Source organism: Scyliorhinus canicula, chromosome 3 (genome assembly GCF_902713615.1).
Source record: "Scyliorhinus canicula chromosome 3, sScyCan1.1, whole genome shotgun sequence".
Lineage (NCBI taxonomy): Eukaryota > Metazoa > Chordata > Chondrichthyes > Carcharhiniformes > Scyliorhinidae > Scyliorhinus > Scyliorhinus canicula.
The window spans coordinates 253,677,831-253,702,785 of NC_052148.1; the positions used below are offsets into that span (position 1 = coordinate 253,677,831).

Genomic DNA, 24,955 nt, shown 5'->3' on the forward strand with positions numbered 1-24,955 from the left:
CAGAACGATGGAAATGCACGGGGCGATGTGTGTGTGAGATGAGTTACTGATTAATTTGAATCCTCCATAAACGAAAACGATCAACAACACAGTCGAGTGGGCAGGTTTTCACCTATAAGACAGAATGGATGAATTTGGCTTTGACAGAATCATTTAGAGGTCATTTAGCCAGTGGTGCAGTAATAATCACAGAACCACTTTGGTTCGATTGTTTTACAAAGTCCAGGAACATTCACCTTTGCAAAACGGTGGTCCCTCTATAGCATGTCGGCGCTGACGCAAAACCGTACAAAGAATTCTTCAAAACAATAGACGCCAGCTGTAGAAATATTTCACTTACTGCCAAACACATAGCGGTAGTGTAAATACAGGACACAAACAAAAAAAACCTTAGTACATAATGGAAGAATATATCAACTTGCTCCGTTGATGTAGGCCCATACCTCTGAAGACAAAATTATATATTTTTTGTTTACACTGGGCTCTCTAATTTAATGGTCTGATTCGGACTAATGGACGGGGGCAAAAATCAAGGCGTTTGCGGTTATGTCTAATTCACTTAGAAACAATCCTATATAGTAACTACCGGTGGAAACCTCGTAGGCAGAAGGGATTGTAAACTAATAGGGTACGTAAACAATGATGCTGATGTTACCGAGCCAAACAAAGGTCAAAATGTCAAGTTTTGAGCTAATATGGGGCTGTGATTGTTACATCGATTTCAATGTATATTTCTTATCGACCATTTCAAATAAAAACACTATCAGCTTAAGAAACTACTTGAAACACTTACATTTATTTAACAAATATATGCATAATATAAATGATAAAACTTCAAATATACAGTATATTACATCGTACACAAACCCCCTTCCAATGGGGAATCGTTGCAAAACAGATTGGGGGGGGGGGGGGGGAAGAAAAGTTCAATAGAATTTTTTTTTTAAGAATACTTTCTTTCCCATCCCTCTCGGCTCCTTTTCAAGCTAAATGATACATACTATATCCAACATGAGCAGCATATAGTCCAACCGGAGAGACGGGTAGAGTGGGTCTGTGGAAGTGGTGGGAGGCTCCATAGAGAGATGTGGCGGGGACCGGGGTTCCGATGGGAAAACTAATACCAAAAGCCGGGGGTAACATGGGTTTGGCTGCCATTTTCAATTTCTCCAGCTCGGCCTCTTGCAGTCGTTTGGCCTTCGCCCGGCGATTCTGAAACCAGATTTTCACTTGAGTCTCTGTCAGGTTGAGGGAGCTGGAGAACTCCGCTCTCTCGGCGATGGACAGGTACTGTTTTTGACGAAATTTGCGCTCCAGGGCCAGTAACTGAGAGGTGGTGAAGGGAGTCCTGGGTTTGCGGTTGGTTTTATGCTTCCTGAGAGTGCAGGCAGGAGGACTCATTCGTCCTAAAATAAATATAAATATCAGTTAATTAAATGTCAACCCTCCCTCTCCTCCTCCTCCAGAAACAACTATCTCAACATTTATAACTCAAAATAGTTTGAACGTTTTTTTAAAAATAAGATACAGAAGCGAAATCTCCAGTGAGGTTAAAACGTGAAGTTGGAGTGAACTCCGAAAGTACTGTGCAGGTTGATGGGCGCTGTGATTTGGATACGGAGCCATTTCATGTCACACGTAACCAGCTATTGACCTTATAATATTGCTATAATAATCTATTTTAAGACCAGATGGGAATAAATAACGGTGCTCTAAGCGCGGTCTCACTTACTGGGCGGCGGGGAAAACCGGGGATCTTGTATCCAGGGCGTCCGTTCTTGTCTCTCGCCACTCTCCGATTTCACCAGCGCCTCCTCCGAGATTTTTAACAGTCCCTCCACGGTGTAGGAAGTGGTGGCCGCCAGCGGAGTAGCCGCCGTCTCCTGCCCCGCCATTCGGGGGCTCAGGCTCTGCGAGGTGCCCCCCAGCGCTGCCTCGGAGGCCGCTCTCTCCCGGCTGGGTTTCCTGTCCGACATGAGCGCCTCCACGCTGAAAGGCAGCGGCGCCTTGGGTCTGTCCATCTCCACGGCGGCCGCCAGCTTCACGTTCGCCAGCGAGCGCGGCTCGTCGCTCCTCACGCCGCCAGTCGTCACTTGCGGGGCACTCATGACAGAACAAGGGGCCATATAGAGTCGATCCCTTTCCAACTGGAGCATTAACAACCCCCTCCTCCAAAATCAAAAGACAGTCCAGCACTCACACACACACAAACCCCCACCCGCCCCCTCCCACCCTGACCGTCCTCTCCTCTATCCTGGAGTCCGCGATTCAAAACATTCCCAACTTCCTGATGCCACACGGCTCCCGGGCGTTAAGAAGCGAGACTTTGCTGGGCGCTGTCCAATCAGCACTTCCAGGGGTGGGTCTGAGAGCTGCTATTGGCTGGCCCACTGTGCCCGCCATCAATAACCTTTCGAAATAAATTAGCACTTAATCTGATTGGCCACTCGCTGGGAAGAGTTTATTGATAGCTCTCAGCTCTAATCTCATATAAACACAAGTGGCCGTCCAGCGATTGAAGGATAATGATCTGGCTGGGCTGGGGGCTGGGGTTGGGGTTGGGGGTGGGGGCTGTGCAGTGACAGCCAGTTCAATTTCCCTTTTAACTTCAGCCACACAAACGTGAGGAGGGGAGGGGGGCAGTGCAGTCGAATACGTTTACACGGAAATTAGTGAAGAAATAACTGGGAATTCCAAGCCCCTCTCCCTCCCCCTCTTTAAAACAATAATCGATTCTAATCGTTACTTCTCTCTCTCTCCGGAGATCTCTTGTCTTGTGTTTCTCCGAGGAGCATCTAACGCTGCTAATTGCGATTCTTAGCAATCTGTCACGATTAGTCAGTGCCTTTAATAGGCAGACGAGTTATGTTGTTTTAGGCGCCAGGGGCGGCGCGATCAAAGGCACCAACTTCAGGGAGAGGATTGAAAAGTTACTCGGCATCAAGGGACCAGCCCTCCCTCGCCAGCCCGCCCTCGCCCGAGGACATCAGGCCATTGAGTCTCCAAGTGACGGCTCCGAGGCCGATCGCACGCCACTTTTGAGCACTTTGAAAATCATTCCACATTATTTTTTTTATTTACTTAAAAAGCTCTTTAAACCAAACACCATCAGCCATCAAGGCAATTTCTAATTTTGTAATCGAAACAACCTATATACATGTGCGCGTTTCTATGCTTAGAAGGAACGTTTTCTAATGTTAGATTTCAATTACAACGCAAAAGTATGTGTCAGCTTTGGGGAATGATCACAATTTACAAATAATTTTGATTCAAAACATGTTTTTTTTTCTCCCTCTCTCTCTGGGGTAACCATTACATTTCCCTGGCGTGACTCCCTAGACGCCCCCGCAGTAATTTTACCACGAGGGGCTGAAGAAATTCGCGGCCACTTACTTCCTCCTCAAGAAACCTCGCGAAGAAATTGCAAGCTGACGCCCGCGTGTGGTTATAAGGGAATAAAGTTACTGGCTACTCATGTTAATCTTCTTTCCATTATAAGACATCGGAGCCTTGACACGAGATAACGATATTGCGCAATTAGCATCGCAAACAAGGCGCTAAATATAATCAAGGTGACAGACGAAGAGGCATCTTTGTTTTATCTTAATTACAACACAACCCTTTGGCGCTGGGCAAGAGGGAGCTGGGAGCCCGCTGGAGGCATGTTCCGATGTCATTATTAAACTCAAATTAGTGGATAGATAGAACATAGAACATAGAACAGTACAGCACAGAACAGGCCCTTCGGCCCTCAATGTTGTGCCGAGCCATGATCACCCTACTCAAACCCACATATCCACCCTATACCCGTAACCTAACAAACCCCCCCCCCTTAACATTACTTTTTTATTAGGACACTACGGGCAATTTAGCATGGCCAATCCACCTAACCCGCACATCTTTGGACTGTGGGAGGAAACCGGAGCACCCGGAGGAAACCCACGCACACAGGGGGAGGACGTGCAGACTCCACACAGACAGTGACCCAGCCGGGAATCGAACCTGGGACCCTGGAGCTGTGAAGCATTTATGCTAACCACCATGCTACCCTGCTGCGATGTGGGAGCTTTACTAAATGGAATTGGAGAGAGGACAATTCCTGTTTGGATATGGGGGTGGGGGATGGAGGGGGTTGGGGGCAACAGACCAAAACCATCCTTCGGGTGTGGGGGGGTGGGGAGGTATAATATTCGGATGGAAATGGTTAAGCATTACCTCCGGCAGACAAACTACGATCACTGCTTTATTTGACACGAATTCCCCAAAGAAACGATTTTATACATCTTAAGACGATCTGCTGAAACTTATTTTCAACAATTCTGTGCTTTATCCTAGAGGGGGTTTTAAAGTCTATTCGACATGTTTTGGCAAAACACAAGGATCCTGGAAAATGCGCCAGTCATAATAATGTGGCAGAATGCATGGCCTCAAAACAGAGATAAAGGCCGGAACGAGTATTCATCCAGTGGTTTGGGCCTATTTAAAGCTCAGCCCACGCAGGTCACCAGAACGGATACTGTCTCTTTAAAACTGCAGTTCAACCTTTTGGAGTAGGGATCCGTGAAAGGAATGCAATATTTCAAGTCCCCCAAATTAATTTGATCGAGAAATTATGATGCACTTGGAGAAGATGAAAGAATAAAAAAGGCTGGCCGTCTCCTCTAAGATCTATATAATTATAGATAATATATCCTATTTCAAAGCAATTAGTTCAATCAGGCGTAACGAGGCACTTTGCTGCCAGGGAGTAACAATGCCTTACGGTTATTTAAGCTTCATGATGTCAAGCATACACCAACACTCTGTGGTTTGCACAGGCTCTGCCGGGGGAAATACTAATTCAAATGTTACCCTGATAAGACTTTTTGGTTTGAGAAAGAAATAGCACACACACAAACACACCATTTCAATCTTGCTTTGCACAAACGTTTCATTCCATGTTAATCTAACGATAGGGAACATTAAATAATGACTTGTAGATTGTAGGATGAGAGATTTCATGCTTTGTATCATTTACTGGTCGCGCAACGCTGCAATGTCCTGATTATAAATGAAAATTAATAAACAAACTACGCCTTTAATTTACACAGGACGGCCCTATCTCTCTTCTCTGTTGTCGCGGAGTAGTAATTACAGTTAAATAAAGCTGGATTGCAGAATGTCTTTTAATGTCCCGGGGTCTGTGATGTATTATAGACAAATTATACATCTGATGTTATTATATCAACAGATCCGAAGCGATCACTTTCCCCCTCCTATGCTTACATGAATGTACAAAAAGGAACCGGAATTCGCAAACATAGTCATTAGTTCGTCCTCTGAAGTAGAAGTAAACATAGCATCCATGGCCGAGATAACGGGCAATGCCGAAGTAAGTGAAAATCAATCCCGCTTTATCATTTTCACATCACCATATCAGAAAAAAAGAAGCTCAATGTTTCGCCCAGTCTGGTTGTAAACAGGTCCACTCACATCGTTGCAAAAGCTAGAGGAAAACGGCGGGGGGGGGGGGGGGGGGGGGGGGTTGAATTTTGTCGTGGGGTCTGCGGCAGGTCATTGTAGAGCAATTTAATTCAGAGTCCCATTCCTGAATAGTGTACACAGACACGTGTACTCCGGGAAGGATAGACACCGGCCACCCTGTAAGTAATACCCCACAAATCCCTTTTCTTCCATGTTTTCGAACTAACTTCAGGACTGTCTTGTTATTTCTTTTTTCCAGTTAATGTCCACGCGAATTATTTAACTTTTCACATTGATTGAACAAAAAAAATTGACGCTCCTGTGCCATTTCCGCATCAGAATAAGATGCAATTATTTGGGTGTTTAGTTTAATCCGATTAATCGGTTTGACTATAAACGCCTCTTTGGTTCTAATCGCCTCCCCTGCTTCCATTTTATGACGCACGATAGAGCTAGAAGGAAGATTGGTAAAACTGAAATAGCGAAGAAGGGTTAAACAGTAAGTAGTGCCCCTTCAACACGGGGTGTGTGGGATAATTGAGATATAAACCTCTCGGCCCCTGTATAACACTTTAGCGGTGGACATTCAAAAGGGAAGATTGTTACTTCAAATATTTTAATCAGGATGAAAGGGAGTATGCTTTTCGCGAAAGCAACTGTATAACTCATTAATTCCCAGATTACCAAAATACAGTTTTGTGATCATTCCAACTCTAATGCAACATCAAATTAGCAGCGTCACTCCTGCCTGCCGTCAGCATAATCTGAAGTCAGGCGTTATCCTTCGACTTGGTCATTCACAAATTTGTTTTCCATACTTGGAATCTTACTACAGTACAACGCTTCCCTCCAATCTAATGAGGTGTCTGCGTCCCTAAAATTACTTCCTCCTTTTTCCTGGCTCCCCGACAGGAAATATATTCCGTGTGTCCACTAATTAAGTGCAACAACAACAAAAACCATACGCGTGCAAGCTCTCATTTGAACTGCTGCATGGAAGAGTTAAGATGCTTTATGTCTTAATGGTTCCATACAGAATGACAAGCAACATTTTTAGCAGCGGTTGACGGTAATTAGAAGCTGGGTACGGGCTTTGAAGACATGGCTGCAGAGGCCGATAAGCTGTACACGACTTCTGCTGTCACTTGAGATAAGTGCCCGGAAATGCCATTTAATATATTATGATTACATAAATAATAAAACTGAAATATTTAAAGCCGTGCTCCCCCAAAACCCTCACGAAAATAATCTTCGCTAACGTATTCAACGTTTCCGCCCCGCAACATCGGACGAGGGAACCGCAACATGCGGCGGAATCAAGTCCTGCTCGAAAAGGTCTTCCGAAAACACAATCAACGCAAAATTCAACGGGGTAGGCAATCTGAAATAAACGATAGAAAATGCTGGAAAGGTTCAGCAGGTCCGGCAGCATCTGTGGAGAGAGAGAGAAAAACCGAGTTAAGATGTTAGGTCCGGGTGACGTTTCTTCATGGTCAATGGGAGGGAGAAACGTATTTTATTCTGAAATCCCGGTTCAGAGGCTGACAGGCCTTGGTTGGAATCTTCTGCATTTCCAGTTTATTTTCAACATCATCATACTGCCTCGCCTGATAGGATCGAAATGTTACAATCCCGATAGTATTATTTCTAGAGGAGCCAGAAATAATATATTTCCAGTGGGTTTTTTTGGGAGGGGGAGGTGAAATAGATACATTTTAAAAGGGACACGAGGTGCCACTTAACTTCACGGCTCAGCCACAGTCGTTACAAGATGCTTATCAAGTTATGGATCTGGTTAATACCAAGCACAACATTGACATAAAACAGTGGGCCTCTGTTCAGACTATTAGACATATTCTGCAGATTGGCGCTGATAAAACTGAATTACTGGAGCGCCACTTTATCTCCGGGGAAACATAATGGAAACATTCCCCAAAAACTTGCAATATTCTCGAGTCTTTGCCAATTTGTTATTTAATCCATTGAAAGTTTACAAGACGCCGCCGTTAGCAGCAGGGTGTGGGACGAGAATCCCCAAATCAGCTAACGGGTTGCAAGAGAAACATCTGTCATGTTTCATATAGTTGTTGTGGGGTGTTTGGCTTATGTCTTATTACCGGGGCGCTGCTGCCATGTGCAAAGATGAGGCTAACTCATCGTCCTCCCAAGCCATCGCACGGGTTATCATATTCCCGTTGAACCCTTTGATCTCGGGAAGGTAAGAAATGATTAACATTGAGACTGTCAGCAACACTGGACGCTATCTTCCTCCAGAGTGCTGTTATATATTGTATATACACGCAGCGGCGAAGGACCTGGCTAGAATGAACGACATTAATTTTAAAAGTAATTACATGTTTAAAAACACCCAGCCATTGAACAGCCCCCCCCCCCCCCCCCCCCCCCCCACCTCTCCCTCCCAAATAAAAAAACACTGGAAATATATTGTTTCTGGCTCCTCTAGAAATAATACTATCGGGATTATAACATTTTGACTATTATTAAATGTTTCACATTTTAAAATGTATTGGGTATGCGACACCGCATCGCGATTGTTGAGTAGTGTGTACAGACAGAGCTTATTAAAGCACCGTTTATATGTCATGCCATAAGCATTTGATTCTTTCTCGCTTAATCTATCAGCTATTAGCGATCATTACTGAGCATAGCCTCATGTAGTGACTCACTTCCAACGTACAGACCATTGCACAACCATTATTTCCTCCTACAAAATTTATAGTGGAACATTTCTTTTCATCATTAGCGTGGAATGGGAGGCAGATTACCCTGCCAAGTGAGATTATGTTTCCCTACCAGTATGCGGGTAAACCAGGGGAAACTCGGTAAAGACGGATCAGGTGGCACAGAAATGCAGAACGAAGCTTGTAATGGGGCACATTCGTTTTGAAAGTTTGACAGTTCTTGTGGCGATCAAGAAGCGATTGAGGCGTGTGCGGCCAATATTCAATCAGACCCAGCTCGGTGTCCTCGGTTGGATCTTGCCCAAGTGCTTTATTTGTGGTAATGCCTTTAATATGTTGTTTTGTTATAACATCAGAATATTTAGATAGATAGTCGCGATGTCGTGTTGGCTTCAGGATGAACTGAACTATTACAGCAAGAGACAGCCGTGGCTCACGTCTTGCCTCTAGTCTAAACCCTAAAGCTCTGGGTTCAAGATCCGCAGCAGTCCAGGAATTGAGCACAGATATTAAAGTTGCCGAGTGTGTTACTGAGGGAGAGCTGTACTGTCGGACGTGCCGTTTTACAGGATGAGGCGCCCTGTCCGCCCTCCCAGGTGAACTTAACAGATGGCCCACCGTTCCGTTTCAAGGAAATTATCTCTGGTCAAGTTTACATTGATCCCTCAATGTTACAAAAAAATACATCGCATTCCTGTCTGTGGGAGCTTGCTGTGCAATGTTTCCAATATTACAACAGTGCCTCCACTGCAAACGTTCTTTATTGGCGGCCAAGCGCTTTGAAACATTCTGTGGTGAAAAGCCCTGTATAAATGCAGTTGTTTTCTGTTTTGACTGCCACGTTCATAGGTAAATATAAACACTACATTGTGACTGTTTATTACTGTCAATATGTGACAGTGCTGACCTTCCAATGACCCAATGCAAAATGGACACGGGGTGGGGGGTACTGGTTATGTTGCTGGGCTGATGATGGGGAAGACAGGAGTTTGAACCCCACCGCGACAGTGCGAAAATCGAAAACTAGTTTAAAACATTGCTAGGATGGGTGGGGGAGAGGGGGGGGGGGGGGGGTGTTGACCTCAGTAAAGAGGCAGAAAACTGCAGAGCAAGCAGCCCGCCCCGTATGCCACTTGCTCACTCAGCACCTGAGGAATAAATGGCAGCAGTAAAATCTTAAAAAGATAAGTAAATGGACGGATGTAGCAAGCACCGTGATCAAGATCACAGCATGAACGCCCTTACAAATACTTATAAATCTCATTTCTAACACAATCTCAGTTTACATTGGCAGAAAACAACCCCAAACATCCCACGTTGGTCCCAAGTTTGAATGGCCTGAGCTCTTTCTTGTGTTAATGGCAACACACAGTCGCCGTTTCGAAAGTCAATCCTTTCCTGCCATTCAGATGGAGTTTTATCTCTAAACGTGCTTATGCACGACTACAGCTCATTAGAAAATGTGGACAGCAGGCTGTCCAAAGGTGCATCTATCCTCTGGAGACATGTCCAGTACTTAGCGCGCTGGGGCCAGCAATAATCCTCCCTCGTCCCACTCCCCTCTCGGTCGGACAGTGCGCACACCTTCGGATAGTCTCACGTTAATTGGTGTCGCATGTCAACCGCCAACCCCGTAAATCAATATTGGAGAGGATTGTGATTTATCCATTTGCTAGGCCGGCAACTCGACCCAGCGTGGGATTTGTATTGTAGAAATACGCTTTGTCAAACCACTTCTCAAATTTAACCTTATCGGCGTTTCGACCGGCGCTAGAATTTCCACCAACACGTTACAATTTAAACGAACGATGGGCGGGCAATTCAGGGCTCGGTCTGTATAACTGAGCTTTAGGGTAGTTCTGGGTTTCGATGCAATAGAAATGCACTCATCCAGTGACGCTATTTTGCTGCAGCCAATCTGTTTCTCCAATTATTGATTTCTAACGCGTTAACTGGATTGAATGTACATTTCGCACAGATGTTACAAGATTAATTATGTTCCAAATATTAGTCGAGAAGGGGGTTGGGCCAAGTTATTTCTGCTTGCATACTTCAGTTTCAATTATCCGCATATGCATTTGTGTTTGCGAAATTGTGTTACTTGGCCACCTCAGTACAATTGCAGGCATTTCCTATGAAACTAATATTCGGCGTTGTTTCGTTCTAATAAGGACTAGGTTCTTCGTGTTTGAGGACTAGCAAGGTGGAAATGGTATAATTTATAACTAAGTCATGTTGGAGACAGATTTTTATATTCGTGGGTCAATCGTCCATTAACAGTTTGGGACCATGTTTTTTTTTGTTTTAATTATAGGATTTCGTTGCTTGACAATGGTTTCTGGTGAGTTTTAAGATTCAATGTTCCCGCCCTTTCATAGAATGCAGAATATAAACTCTGACCTGGGGGTGAAAACAGTGACCGTGTTGTGTCTGTGGGCGACCGTTTTTTTTTAAAACGCACAACACATCAACTTTATGTACGAATATATTCTGAAACTATTAGTTTAAAAAAACATCAACACAGCAAGAGAGGATCTGGGCCCGAGTTGGAGATAAGAGCGCAGTTCATCAGCCTTTCCTAAAATTAGGAAGGATCTTTCTGATGAGTAAAATCTGTCTCTGGAACACATATTGTAAAGACTGGTCCAAACAATAATTAGACATTGGAGAAGTATTATTCAACAGGAAAAACTTCGGGGTAACTGATCTCAATGAGAAGAATCAATTTCTGCCCAATTTTGTGTCACATGTGGGATGAAGATTTGACTAACAGGAGCGCTGGATTCAAGCCATCGAGTCCCCTCAATGTCTCAGTTCGCCTCGCTGCTTCTCACTCCTCCAAACACTTTGAACAAACACCATGTGAGCGTCAAAGCGCCCAGCCGCCTGTCACAATTGTTGTGGGACCGAATAGCGGAGTGATAAATTGCCCTCTTGCCCCGCGACTCTGCATCTGCTAATTCCCCGGTTTGTAAATCTTGGCGCCTCCCCCCCGCCCAGTGAATCAAACCCTCTGAAAATGATAGAACTAGGTGCGAGGCAATGCCTTCAGTTTTGACGTTTGATCGCTGCAACTAGCTCGGAATAACTTCCCAGGTTAATATCGAGAGATAGGTGGGGGGGGGGGGGGGGGGGGGGCAAAGGCCATTGAAAGACACAAAAAAACTACAATAGGAAGTACTCCCTTTTTACACGTTGAGATTGAACTTTAATGTTGCTCGGGTGTAGTTTGCACTGCGCCCGGACGCTCAGTTTGCAGTTTAATGTCTCGAGTTGGCTCCCTGAGACCCGAGCGAACTCTAACGGGAACGGATTTCAGAAGGGGTGAGGGTTGAGGAAGTCTTGTACCATTTGGTAACAGTTAGCACTGTCCTATCAATGATTCTTCCAGTGTAGCGTCAATCTAGGCGCTTCACTAGGGCAGTTTCTAAACTCGTGTTTTGGAATGGGCTCCCAGCCAAAAACCTAAGGAAATGAGGCCAAGGTGTGACGGCCATTACTTTAGCGATAATTAATCTAATTACAATCCAATGTTTTGGCCCAAGCAGCCAGGTCTTTTCATCCCCATCTATTGTTTGGCCAATGGTTTGATGCTTATGGCTGCGTCTTCGTTCATTGCGGGCAAAACTGTGACTACTAGGTCTTCGCCAGCTTCACTGTACTACATTTCTGTAGTGTTTCATTTCCCAGATCTGAAGGTCAGGAATGGAAAAAAGGCGGCTCGAGTAAGGAAACAGAAACGAAAGCGGGAAACAGAAATGTCAACGTCGATAGTAAGAGCCGCAAGCAGCCTGTGTTTGGCCACCTCTGCTGAGTCGTAGGACACTTTGTTAGAAAGTACGACAAGGAGACATTGGACAGGAATTTGTGGGGCACCGTCTCCAATTCAGCCACTCGCCCAGTGCCCGTCCACAGAACATACCTCGCCATTCACCTGAGGAAGGAGCTGCGCTCCGAAAGCTCGTGTTTGAATCAAACCTGTTGGACCTTAACCTGGTGTTGTAAGACTTCTTACTGTGTCCACAGAACTGACAGCAATGGAGTGTGATGAATTCTGATCAATTAATCCACGGAACACACACAGGATAACCGGAATTCCAGAATCCACGCCCAGTGCCTTGGGGAGAAAGGGAGAAATACATTGAGACAAATGCCCTTCATGTGTGCCCTTATCTTGGGTAGGATTCCCAAATAAAAACTAAGAATATCGACGCAGAATACGGCATTTGCCTTTCATTGTAATAATAATAATAATAATCGCTCATTGTTACAAGTAGGCTTCAATGAAGGATTGTCCACGTGTATATTTAAAGATGACCTGTTTTCCATCCATTAATGAATAAATGGCAAGTTTGACTACCTTAAGGGTAGGAAATTGACTAATTCTAACTCTCCAAAAAAACCTCAAACCGGTTGCTTTTTACACTTTTCAAGAAGTTCAACTGACATTATAACATCAGGCTGCATGTCTGTCAGCCTCTTCATCTACCGGATACCCGAACTCTGTTTTTCTGCCGACAGATGCTGTCAGATCTGCTGAACATTTCCTGCATTTCTCTGGAAAACAGATGGAATTGGGCAGAGAGCACGGGATGGGGTGTGGAAATTAGGAGCAGGAGTAAGGCTCTCTCCAGCTTGTTCCCACCATTCTGTGTGCTCATAGCTCATCTGATTGTGGCCTCAAGCCCACATTCCCCCTACCCGCGTGACTCCCCTTTTCGTCAAGCACCCATCTATTTCTGCCTTTAAAAATATCCAGTGACCCCGCCTACACTGCTCTCTGGGGAAGAGCGTTGCAAAGACTCACAACCCTCTGAGAGAAAACTCTCTCCTCCACTGGTCATCTTAAATGGGAGATCCTTTATTTTTTAAACCGTGTCCTCTAATTCTAGTCTCTCTCACCAGGAAAAACATTCTCTCAGAACCACCCTGTCAAATCCCTTCAGGATCTTGCGCATATAGGATCACCTCTCAATCTTCTAAACTCCAATGGATACAGGGCTAGCCTGTCCAACTTTTCTACATAAGGTAACCCCACCATTCCAGGTATCATTCTCTGAACCACCTCCAACGCATTTATATCTTTTCTTAAATAAGAAGACAAAAATTGTACACAGGACTCAATATGTGGTCCAAAAAGAAGGATTTTGAGGAAGTTCTTGATAAAAAGGGAAATTGGATACAAAGCGTGGTGTACTAAAGAGGGCCAGTGTGTCATTACGAATGAGTAATTTGTGCAAAGCAGACTCAGCCTGAGAGGCCCTGAGCAGGGAGCAACAATTTATATTTACGTAGCACGTTTATTGCAATAACACGTCCCAAGGCACTTCAGGGCAGAATTATAAAACAGAGTATCTTACTGAGCCACATTAAGAGGTATTAAGGCAGATGACCAAAATCTTGGTCTGATAGGTGAGTTTTAAGGTGTGTCCTAAAGGAGGAAATTGACATAGAAACATAGAAACTGGAAGAAGGAGAAGACCATTTGGCCCTTCAAACCTGCTCCACCATTAATTATGATTATGGCTGATCATCAAGTTCAATACCCTGATCCTGTCTTCCCCTCATATCCCTTGATCCCTTTAGCCCCAAGAGCTATATCTAATTCCTTCTTGAAATTACACAACCTTTTGGCCTTAACTACTTTCTGTGGTAGTGAATTTCACAGATTCACCACTCCCTGGGTGAAGAAATATCTTCTCACCTCAGTCATAAAAGGTTTTCCCCTTATCCTCAAAGTATGACCCCTAGTTCTGGACTCCCCCACCATAAGGAACATTCTTTCTGAATCTATCCTGTCTAATCCTGTTAGAATTCTGAGAGTTTCTATGAGATCCCCTCTCACTCTTCTAAACTCCAATGAATATAATCCTAACTGGCTTAATCTTTCCTCATATGACAGTCCCACCATCCCAGGAATCCGCCTGGTAAATTTTCGCTGCACTCCCTCCTTGGCAAGAACATCTTTCCTAAGATAAGAACATCAAAACTGCACTCAATACTTCAGGTGTGGTCTCACCAATGCCCTACACAATTGCAGTAAAACATCTCTATTCCTATACTCAAATCCTCTCGGTATTAAGGCCAACATACTAGTTTCCTTCTGGACATAGTGAGGCAGTGAGTTGCAAGGAGGAAATTCTGAAGTTTAGGGTCTCAGCATCTGAAGGTGGGGCCACAAATAGTGGATTTAAACTGGAGATGTTCAAGAGCCAGAGTGGAGTCTTTTGGGGCTGTAGAAGTTTGAAAACAACAATGAGAATTTTAACATCAATTTGTTGCTGGAATAGGAGCCTATGCAAGTCAGTGAGCATGGGGATGATAGATGAACAGGGCTTGGTGTGATTTAAGACACAGGCAGTAAAGGTTTGGATGACCTCAAGTTACCAGGAGTAGAATCTGGGAAGCTAGCCAGGAGTGCATTGGAATAGTCCAGTCTAGAGGCAACAAAGACAGGAATGATGGTTTCAACAGAAAATGGGCCTAGACAGAGGCAAAGTCAGGCAATGTTAGAGAGGTGAAAATAGTTATATAGTGCAAATGTGTAGTCTTGTCAAGGTCATATATGATACCAGGTTTGCGCAAAGTTTGCTTTAGGCTCCGGGAGATGGATGGAGTTAGTAGTTAGGGACTGGTGTTTGGAATGGGAATCGAAAATAGCGGCTTCAGACTTTCCAAGGATTAATCTGAAGAAATTTCTGTTCATCCAGTTCTTGATGTTGGATAAACAGTCTAATAATTTAGTAACAGTAAAGAACTTAAGAGGTGGTGGTGAGACAGAGCTGGGTGTCGTCAGTGTACATGTTAACATTATACTTCCAGATGATGTTGCTGAGGGGCAACATGTAAATGAAAAATAGGAATGGAGCAAGGATAGTTCCTTGGAGAACACCAGAGGTAATGGTATGAGAGGAGGAAATGCAGCCATTGCATGTTATACTTTGGCTAAGATTAAATAGATAGAAATTGAGCCAGATTAGAGCAGGTCTCACCCAGCTGGATGACAGCACAGAGACATTGGTGGAGGATAGTGTAGTCAACCATGTGAAAGGCTGCAGAGAGATCGGGAAGGATGAGGTGGGATGTCACATTCATATGGGATGCCATTTGTGACCCAGTCCAAGGATACTACACAATGGTAAAATTTAATCCCCGATCATTCTGTCAGCTATTTTTATATTACCTCTTGCAAACATGTATGTTCACAATTGTAGGTGTGCAGATTTGACATGGATTAAGTAAGTGGTAGTTAGTATCTTATCTAATCAAATGCAAGGGCACCAAACTGAGCCTTTGCTTGGGGATCCCGTAAGGCAAACAGCACCCCTGAGAAGCAGTCTACCAGATGACCAGAGTATAGTAGCTGATCGCTGTTCTTAATTGCAAATACTTCTATCTGGGCCCAGTATTCCTTTACACAACTTTTAAACCACGAGTTAGCAAGCTAGTGTTAATAAAGGAAGAAAAATCAGATATTACTTTTGTTCATCAGATTAATCATAGAATCATAGAAAAGTTACAGCACAGAAGGAGGCCATTCAGCCCATCATGCCCATGCCAGCCCGAAGACACGCAGGTGCACTTTCTAATCCCACCCTCTTGCACACATCTACGTTAGTTTGTTGCTATAACACCCAAAACAAAGTATGTTGCAAAGTTAGTTTACTGAATCTCTAAATCTACTTTAAAATGCTGTTGTAGAAATTTTCTTTGGCCCAATGTCAGATTTATTTTCAGCCAAATAATTTTGGGTAGCAGTTATCAGCTATGGAGTTGAAATACCTGGCAGGTTCTTGCAGATCGTATGCCCGCGAGGAAATTCAATCCTTCGTTCGACATTTAATTATGCAAATAAAGGGATCTGATCTCTGTTGTAAATGTCTGAGTATATATGATAAATAAGATATAAATCAAACTGCTAAGTCTGGTTTCTCTTTTTACAAAACAGAAGAAAGAATTTATTGTGCTAATGTACACTTCACGTATAAAATATTTGATCTCAACAACAATAACTTATGGTACATTTATAGAAATGCACCCTAAGGCATTTAACAAGAATGAAATCAATATTTGCTTTTTGACACTGAACCATAGAAGGAGAAATCGGGAAAGGTGATCAACAGCTTGTTTATAGATGTGCGTTTTGAAGGACATCTTAAGAGAGGAGAGGGAGAGTCAGAGAGGTTTAGGAATGGAATTACAGGGGTGATAAGTGAAGTAAATTTAGTTTGAGTTAAGATACAGGTAGCAGAAGTTTGGACGAGCACAAGTTTATGGTGGGCGGAAGAGGGAAAACCAGTTAACAGAGCTTTGGAATAGTCAAGTCTAGAAGTAACAAAGTCATGTATGAATGTTTCATCGGCAGATGAGCTTAGGATCTGAAGTGAGCTTAGAAAGAATCAGAGTTGTCTGATGTTACACTGTTTAGGACTGTTACAAAGGATGGAAATGATGGACAGGGATATTGTGTTGGGGACCAGTGACAACTGCTTCAATCTTATCCAGTATGGGATATCAGACAATTAATGTGACAAGTCTGAAACAGTTAAATGATCCAAGGAGGTGGTGGTGTGATGGAATTGAGTGTCATTGGCATGCAAGTGGAACTTGATGTGCTTTCCATCACTCCAGACTCCAGAATTAATTGATTGGGAGTGAGAAGATAAGTTATATTGGGTGATTCTCTCTCTATGATTAGAGTAGTATCATCCAGCTGGATGACAGATGGGTTGCTCTTGAGAAGGATGATGTGGTGAACTGTGTTGGAATTTGCAGGCAGGTTGATAATGACAAGAAAGGAAATGTTGGCATAGTCACAACCACAGTCACAAAGAATGCTACATTTTCTCAATGCCATGTGAGTGTATCCACTGGATCACGCAGTCTAGGAAGGTTTCAGGTTTAACTCAAGGCTGAGGCGATAGTGAAGCCTTATAATTGGCCTCAGTACCAAACTGGGAAAATAAATCATCCGGTGATCCTGCTCCAATTGTTAACCAGAAAGTCTGGTAGATAAAGTAAAGTCATCAGTGTCCCAGATGACCATAGACTGCTTTCCTCTTTAAGGGGAAGAGGTAACTGGTGGGGATTTAACCTGAGAATCACCACACACCATACAAGAGACAAGGTCGAGAAAGCGGAGTCTTCATGAATAACCTCAGATGGCACAGGAATGGAACCCACGCTGTTAGCCTCATTCTGCATCATGAACCATCATGGATATATATTTGTGACTGTATTGCAGTGAGGATAGGAATTTGATACCCCTGTAGTTAAATAGCTGCCAATCAATATTGTTCAGGATTGCTTACTCTTGCCAATTGAGCATGACACAAGAGGGTGACCAACAGCTGTGAAACGATACCCCAAAATAATTCAATGATTTCATGAGGAGGAAGGAGAGAAAATTGGTGAGGGGAGAAAAAAAACCAATGTTGGATCACCAAGGGAGCCTTGAAGATATATAACACAGTTTGATCCTTGACATTCATTTACTTTAGGGAGTTGTATGTCAATAAAACATTGACAACGGACTGCAGGGCTGTGCTGTCAAATTCAGCACCTCTCAGTTTATAAAGAGCCTTTCAACATACATTTCAAACCTCTTCTGTATTGACAGCGTTCAACTCAGATTATAAACCACTTAGGCCCCAGGTTTATACAGTTGGCATTGCAGGTTTTATTTAACTAATTTCCCGGATATGAATGCCGCCGCAGGAATGCATTTACCGCTGGTCTGAGATATCCTTCAGGAAGTAATGATGGGTCTTCAGCTTGAACAATTGTAGTTCATGTGGGTGAAGGTGCTCCCACAGTGCTGTTAGGTAGGGAGTTCCAGGATGTTGGCCCAGTGATGATGAAGGAATGATGATGCAAGTACAAGTCAGGATATTGCGTGGCGTGGACAGGAACTTGATGGTGATGTGCATTCCCATGCACCAGCTGCCCCTGTCATTCGACCTGCTGGAGGTCTCCAGTCTGGAAGGAGCATTCCATAGCTGGGTTTTTCAAATGCTGTTTTGTTAAGGTGCACTGAAAATCTGACCTGGATGAAGATATAATAATCCAAACAGTGTCTGAGCATATCACTGCCGTTATTTAATTCAATCTCATTGTGCTACCATGTCATTTACGACTGTAACAAAGGATAGCCATTAAATCAAGGCCCTGTAAATGAGGCATGCAGGCCTGACTCTTTCAGTTTCCAATGTGTGATTCTGTTGAACGAGACTCCACAGCAGGAAATGGAAACCCATCATTTCTGGGTCTTAATGTAGAAAAGTATCCAAAACTGCTTCGCAAATAAAAACCCATTGGGGGACTATTAGCAAAAGTTGCCAAAGGCATGAGATGACTTCCAAAGGCAGAGAGAGGTACAGAAGGGAAGGAAAGTGTTTTGGGGGAAAGAATTTGGTTAGAGCCAAAATCTGTACCAGCGATGGTGGAGCAAAGAGTTGGGAGTACAAAGAAGACCAAAGTCAAAGACCCAAATGATACCAGAGGGGCACCAAGCTGGACAGAGCAATTGACATAGAGTGAGCCAATACCATCGAAGGATATGTAACTGATGTTGACGATGTTAGATCTGCTGCATTGGAAAAAGAAGCCATTGATGGTCAGCAATGAAGGGACTGCTGAGCAGTTGGGTCTCAGTGAAGATTACAACGTGACTTTTGGGTGAGCTTGAATTTCAGGATAGTGGAGGTTGGAAGATCAAAAACGAAGGCATTGGAGAAATTCATTCTGAAGATAATAAGGGGTGCAAATAAATATTTTGGTGACAATAGTAGTCACGTTGGAGTGATGACCAGGCAATATTGCAAAGGTAAAAATAAATAGCCTTGGGATGGGTGTGATATGGGATTTGAAGCTCAACCCAGTTTGTACAATATGTCAAGATTATGCATATTCTTTGACAAATGGTCATCTGGACTCAAAACGTTAGCTCTTTTCTCTCCCAACAGATGCTGCCAGACATGCTGAGATTTTCCAGCATTTTCTCTTTTGGTTTCAGATTCCAGCATTCACAGTAATTTGCTCTGATGCATATTCTGATTTAGTTTGAGCAAACACCAAATATAAGAGGTTGATGGAAGGAAGTAGAGATTTCAGCTTGGACCAAACATTATCTCCCTGCTGTTGAATTGAACGAACATCTTGTCAACCGCAATTTAAAGTCGGACGTATGTGGTGTGACAGTGCAATGGCAGTTGTGGTATAGAGGAGAATAATGCAGAGGTTAAGCTGCATGTTATCAGCTTGGATAAAGAAGCTATCTCCTGCCGTGGAGGATGTCAGATATTGGTAGCATAGGGGTGAGGAATAGAAAGAGACCAAGGATCCTTGTGTGAATTGGTGGTGACCATATGTAGCATGAGGGGAAATCATTATTGGTTATGCATTGTCTAGATCAGTGATAGGCAACCTGTGGCCCGGGGCCAAAAGCAGTTCATCAGGATTATGAATGCGGCCCATGAGACATTTTGTTGACATTGCCCATGCACAGGGTGCCATTTCTGCTGATTTCCATCTATGTAGTTGTTTTCCTACCAGTATGACTGAAGTGACACACACATAAAGCAAGGACAAGTGAAGTGAGGTGCATGCTAATCGCTCACAACATTGACTGTAAGAGCCGTGCTCTCCCTCTGTGCCCAAAGTGTAAATATTTCTTTTGTTTTTAGTATTTGAAATTGATGATAGTTCTTTTAATATATAAACGATTAAGCATTTTCTAGATCTCATGGAGTATTTGGCATGTACCCGTGGTGTCATGGTTAGTTATCAAGCTTGATTTGAATCTTGAGACTCACTGAGATGAAGGAGGGCCACTCATGCGGCCAACTCACTGGCCTTGGTCGCCCATCACTGGTCCAGGTTATGACAGATGGGGGTGGAGACATGCAATTTTAAACTGATGTGGACCACCAAGAAGTCAGTGCCGGCCACTCACAGCAAGTCAAAATGGAGGAAGATAGTGTTGATCACATGAAATGCAAAGGAGAGGTTGAGGAAACCAGGGTGATCACAGTCATTGAAGATATCAGCAAATTTGGCCCGGGTGATCTCAGTGCTGTGGATAGAATGAAAACCAGACTGAAAGGATTTGAACCGGATATTGTGGGAGTTGTGGGAAAGGTTGGCATGCAGCCATGAGGCAAGTCGAGCTTCATGGAAAGAAAAACAGGAAATGCTAGAAGTACTCAGCATTTATGGAGGGATAAATGGAACTGTTCTGATTCAAGGGCATCGGCTGGAAACGTTAACTCTGGGTGAGACTTTGAACTCTTTCTTCCTCCTCCCTCACACAATGGAAGGAGCAGCACTGGCAATCTATGTGGCGTTTCCCAGTCAGCTGCGCACAAATGCATTCGGGAGGTGAGAGAGCCCTTTCTGCGAGAGCCCGCAAGTATATTAACTTGGATTGGGACCAGGAGAAGCAAGATGCCAGGGTCATGGCTTCACCCATTTAGCAAGCATACCCGAAGTGCAAGGTTCAATAGACTGCACCCACATGGCCCTCCAGTCTCCATGGCAACATGCAGCGCCATTTATGAACCTCAAGGGATTCCAGTCCATCAATGTTGTAGATCATCTGTGACTATGTGACGCGAATCATGCAGGTATGTGCCCTTTTCCCGGGTAGTATCCATGACAGTTACATCTTGGGGTGCTCGCAGATTCCAGACATCTTTGAGGGAGAGCAATGTCTGAAGGGATGACTCCGTGGGGACAAAAGGTACCCAATAAGGAGCTGGCTGATGACTCCGGTGCGGAAGCCACAAACTGAGGCAGAGACTTGCCACTACGAAGCCCATGCTTCTACACATATGCTGGTCGAACAGGCGATCGAGCAGTTGAAGATGCGGTTCCGGTGCCTGATCCGGTTTGGGGGGTGTATTCCAGTACACCCCCCAGAGAGTGTCCCACATTATTGTGGTCTTCTGCACTTTACACAACTTGGCACTGCAGAGGGGAAACCACTTGGACTCCAGTGGAGATGGATGAGCACCACATCTCCCCAGATGAGGAGGAGGGCAGCGAGGGGAAACCCAAGGAGCGGGGGGGGGGGGGGGGGCAGGAGGAGGAGGAGAAAGGATCTTTGGTCATGACCAGGGTTCATATGGGTCACCTTGCTAGGGACGGCCCCAGAGCTTGTAAGTTTGGGAACGAGCAGGACTATGGGTGTAGATATCTGCAACAGTGGGCACTGCTGTCACGGGATTAGTTTGGTACCCGTGGTAGATTTCCATGATAGATCCCAATACCATGGGCAGGGTGCCAACCCATTTGCCAGACTCTGTGGGAGAATAGTGATGACTTCCTCTGCAATCCTCTCTTCCTCAGCAATATGTCTGATTCCTGCCTGACAGAGAGCTGAGCATGTCCTGCCAAGGAAAGGCCTTATTATGAGGTTTAGAGATGTGGGATGAGCTCACATCTGCTACAGTCCCCTTCGAGGTCAGGGGTCCTGGTGTGTTCCTTCATCTCACCTCCGGTGTGGACCAGCCTCTCTACACTTTGTCAGCCCATGGCATCCTCCATCACTGGAGAAGGCGGCTGCAATGAGAGGCCTGAGCATCAATGCCAGGCGGGCAGGGTGGTTGCTGCAGCAACGCGTCTTCACTGAACCATCAGTGTGGGAGCTGGCAGAGATATTGCACTGAACACTCACACTGCACAGGGATGAAGCACTGAGTGTGTGCAGGGGTTTGCAGAGCCTGGTGCCATGAAATGACAGGGTGCAGGATCTGCTGGTGAACAAAGTGATGTTTATTTCCAAGTACCTATTTACAGTGGTGAGCTTTCTTAACCAATGCCTATGTTGACCCGTGTCCCCTAGATATCTACAGTTTCCTACACTTTGTCACCCTAGCACCATGTACAGGTGTCTGCTCCTGATCCCCAGCTGAGGTTGAGGTGGTCTGCTACCTTTCACACCCTGTTGCCTGAGATGACTTTGGCGGGCATCCCCTGGGGGCCTGGACCTTGAGGGCCTGGGCCGTACTCTCAGGTAGCATGGGCGTTGGAGTGCTGCCCTCCTTGATGTGCGGGGCTGGAGGTGTGTTGCGTACAGTGAGGGGAGTGTCAGGTGGACTGGACGCCCCCGGGGTCCCCTGGGTGGAGGGCCTGGGCTGCGCTCCTGCCGATTCTCATCCTTCTGTGCCTAGGGGCCGCTAGGCACTTTCATAGAATAGAGGGACAGCAGGAGTTAGATCCAGAAGCCCCACCGTCCTCTGGTGGCTTCCCACCAGTGCCTGCACCATGCAGATAAAGACCTCAGCCTTGGAGGTCATGAGCTGAGCCATGGAACGGACGCCCCCCACCATGCATTCCACCTCCTGCACCAAGGTCTCCCCTGTGGATGCCACCCTTGCAGTGTTGGCCTCATTATGTTAGAGTGGCAGCATCATCTCCTCAGACAGAAGGCGATTGGACTCCTCCAGATCGCCTGGCAGTCCAAGGAGAGATGCTGTCACCTCGCTCTGATTCTCGCGACTCTGCCTTTGCAGTTCCATCAGCTTGAGGAAGACCGGACCCAGGAACACATCATCGACCAGAGGCTCAGCAGTGTGCAGGGCCCCAGCATCCCTCCAGGTGCCAAATCCCAGAGACATCCCTGCCTCCATCTGCTGTGGATCATCAACTGTAAGGTGCTCACCAGTGAGTGACCCAGGAACCTACCCACTCGGTAATCTCACCAAGATGGTGGAGGGTGCAGGTGACAGCTGTGACGCCTTTTCGATGATTATATCTGAGATTTCTCCCCCAGAGCTGCTCGGGTCTGGTGATTTCAGGGGACATGAGGATGGTCCGGGCTGCTTGTCTGATTACCCTGCAAGAGAAGGGAGATGGCATTAATAAATCACGGGGGATAAATGTTGCAACATGTTTACTCAGGTGAGGCTTGAGGAATGACTGTCTTTAGGGTTCTCGGTTTTGCTCGCTTTGCCCACTTTGCCATCAGCACATGCACGTCAAGCTCCTCCCCACTCTTTCCTCAGGTCAGGTTCCAGAGCTTCCACATGGCACTGGGTGGCAGTACCCTCCCACACTGGTTATGCTTGAGTTTGTCCTGCGGTGACACAGATGGGAAGAATGTTGGCGGGGGTCCTGCCACTCTGGATGTTTGAGGAGTGGCATGCGTTAGATTGGACTGGGAGCAGGGATGTGAGGAGCAGTGTTTCGACTGGGAGGGCAGCAAGGGGAGTGGAGGGGTGGGGAGAGAAGAGGGTCTCATCACTTTTGGGCAACCCATGAGGAGGCTGGCTGAGAGATCACTTTGCAGGTGCGAGGGGTGGGTGAGGGGGTGCAATGAGAGAGACTAGAGGTGGCAGAGCTACACTGGCTGTGCGAAGGTCATTCATCTTCTTCCTGCACTACTGCCCTGTTCCCTTCTGGAGAGTGCTGGCACTCACCAAGGCAGCTATTGCCTCACAGGCAGGGATGGAAAGCTTGCTGGCGGGTTGCCTCCCAGATCGCGGGTACATGAGGCCCCGCCTCTGCTGCACACCATCCAGGTGGCTGGTCAGGGCTGCCTCCTTGAAACGCAGGTGCCGGCTGTTGTGCTGCCAACCCCTCTCAGGATCTGGAACAAGTGCTGGGCAGCTCCAGGAAGCATTTATATGGAGCTCCCCTGTGATTGCGGTGATTATGTTCCCCCGGGGTCAACGAATCAACGAGAGGGCACCAAGAGCGTGCATGATTCTCATGGGGAGAAAAACGTTTCTTTAGGAAGTGTAAGGTCGCTGACGGTTTTCTGGCTGGGACTGACACTTTACCATTTTTTGGTAAGAATCCGCCCACACTCGATGCTGCCTGAGGGCGGCACGGTGACATAGTGGTTAGCACTGCTACCTACGGCACTGAGGACCCCGGTTCAAATCCCAGCCCTGGTTCACTGTCCTTGTGGAGTTAAAGAACAAAGGACAAAGAAAAGTACAGCAAAGGAACAGGCCCTTCGGTCCTCCAAGTCTGCGCCGACCATGCTGCCGGTCTAAACTAAAACCTTCCACACTTCCGGGGTCCGTATCCCTCTATTCCCATCCTATTCATGTATTTGTCAGAGGCTCAGCAGTGTGCAGGGCTCCAGAATCCCTTCAAGTGCCAAATCCCTGAGACATCCCTGCCACCATCTGCTGTGGATCATCAAGTGTAAGATGCTCACTCGTGAGTGACCCAGAAACTTGCCTACTCGCCTGCAAATTCTCCCTGTGGCTGTGTGGGTTTCACCCCCACATCCCAAAGATGTGCAGGGCAGGTGGATTAGCCACACTAAATTGCCCCTTCATTGGAAAAAAATAATTGGGTACTCTAAAATTTTTTGAAAGACGAATTTCTGCCTGAACTAACAGCATTTTCTGCCTTATTCCAGATTTCCAGCATCTATAGTTTTCTGCACTTTAAGCAGCTTCAAAGACCTTGAAGATAAGTTTGAGGTGAGGACAGATGGATCGTTTTGTACATGTGTTGCCGAAGCGAGCAATGATGGGTCATTTTGAGGAGGCAATTGATAGCAGCAATTTTGTAAGGGAAACGGACAGTGCCTTATGAAAAATGACCACTCGCCAAATTGGTGAGTATACGGCATGAATTATCTATTAGTTTCTTGGTGCTGAACGCTATTGGATGAAGGTTATTCAGTATTGTGGATAATTGTTATCGCTGTGCGCAATATTCTCATTGAATTTGTGAAATATCTGTCATTTTCCATTTTCTTTGTAAGAATGTTTAGGCATGAGAGCAATTACTGCCAAATCACTCCAGACTGCTCAGAGACCAAAACTTTC

The 24,955-nt window shown here is 45.4% G+C and overlaps 1 protein-coding gene across 1 annotated transcript; it reads right to left on the reverse strand.

Annotated features, from left to right (window-relative positions):
- Positions 1–777: 777 nt before the first annotated feature.
- msx1a (muscle segment homeobox 1a) lies at positions 778–2,209 on the reverse strand. The gene is made up of 2 exons (XM_038792582.1): positions 1,733–2,209; positions 778–1,406 (listed from the first exon to the last, which is right to left on the reverse strand). Exons 1-2 carry the CDS (start codon positions 2,154–2,156, stop codon positions 982–984), a joined length of 849 nt encoding a protein of 282 aa, XP_038648510.1. The 5' UTR covers positions 2,157–2,209; the 3' UTR covers positions 778–981.
- Between the last annotated feature and the right edge of the window lie 22,746 nt (positions 2,210–24,955).

What these genes read in the sequence shown, in the direction of transcription:
- msx1a (XM_038792582.1), bottom strand. Translation starts at nt 2,156, where the DNA reads ATGCTCCAGTTGGAAAGGGATCGACTCTATATGGCCCCTTGTTCTGTC. An exon ending in CCGGTTTTCCCCGCCGCCCA is followed by an intron (nt 1,407 to 1,732) that starts GTAAGTGAGACC and finishes TATTTATTTTAG; the next exon opens with GACGAATGAGTCCTCCTGCC.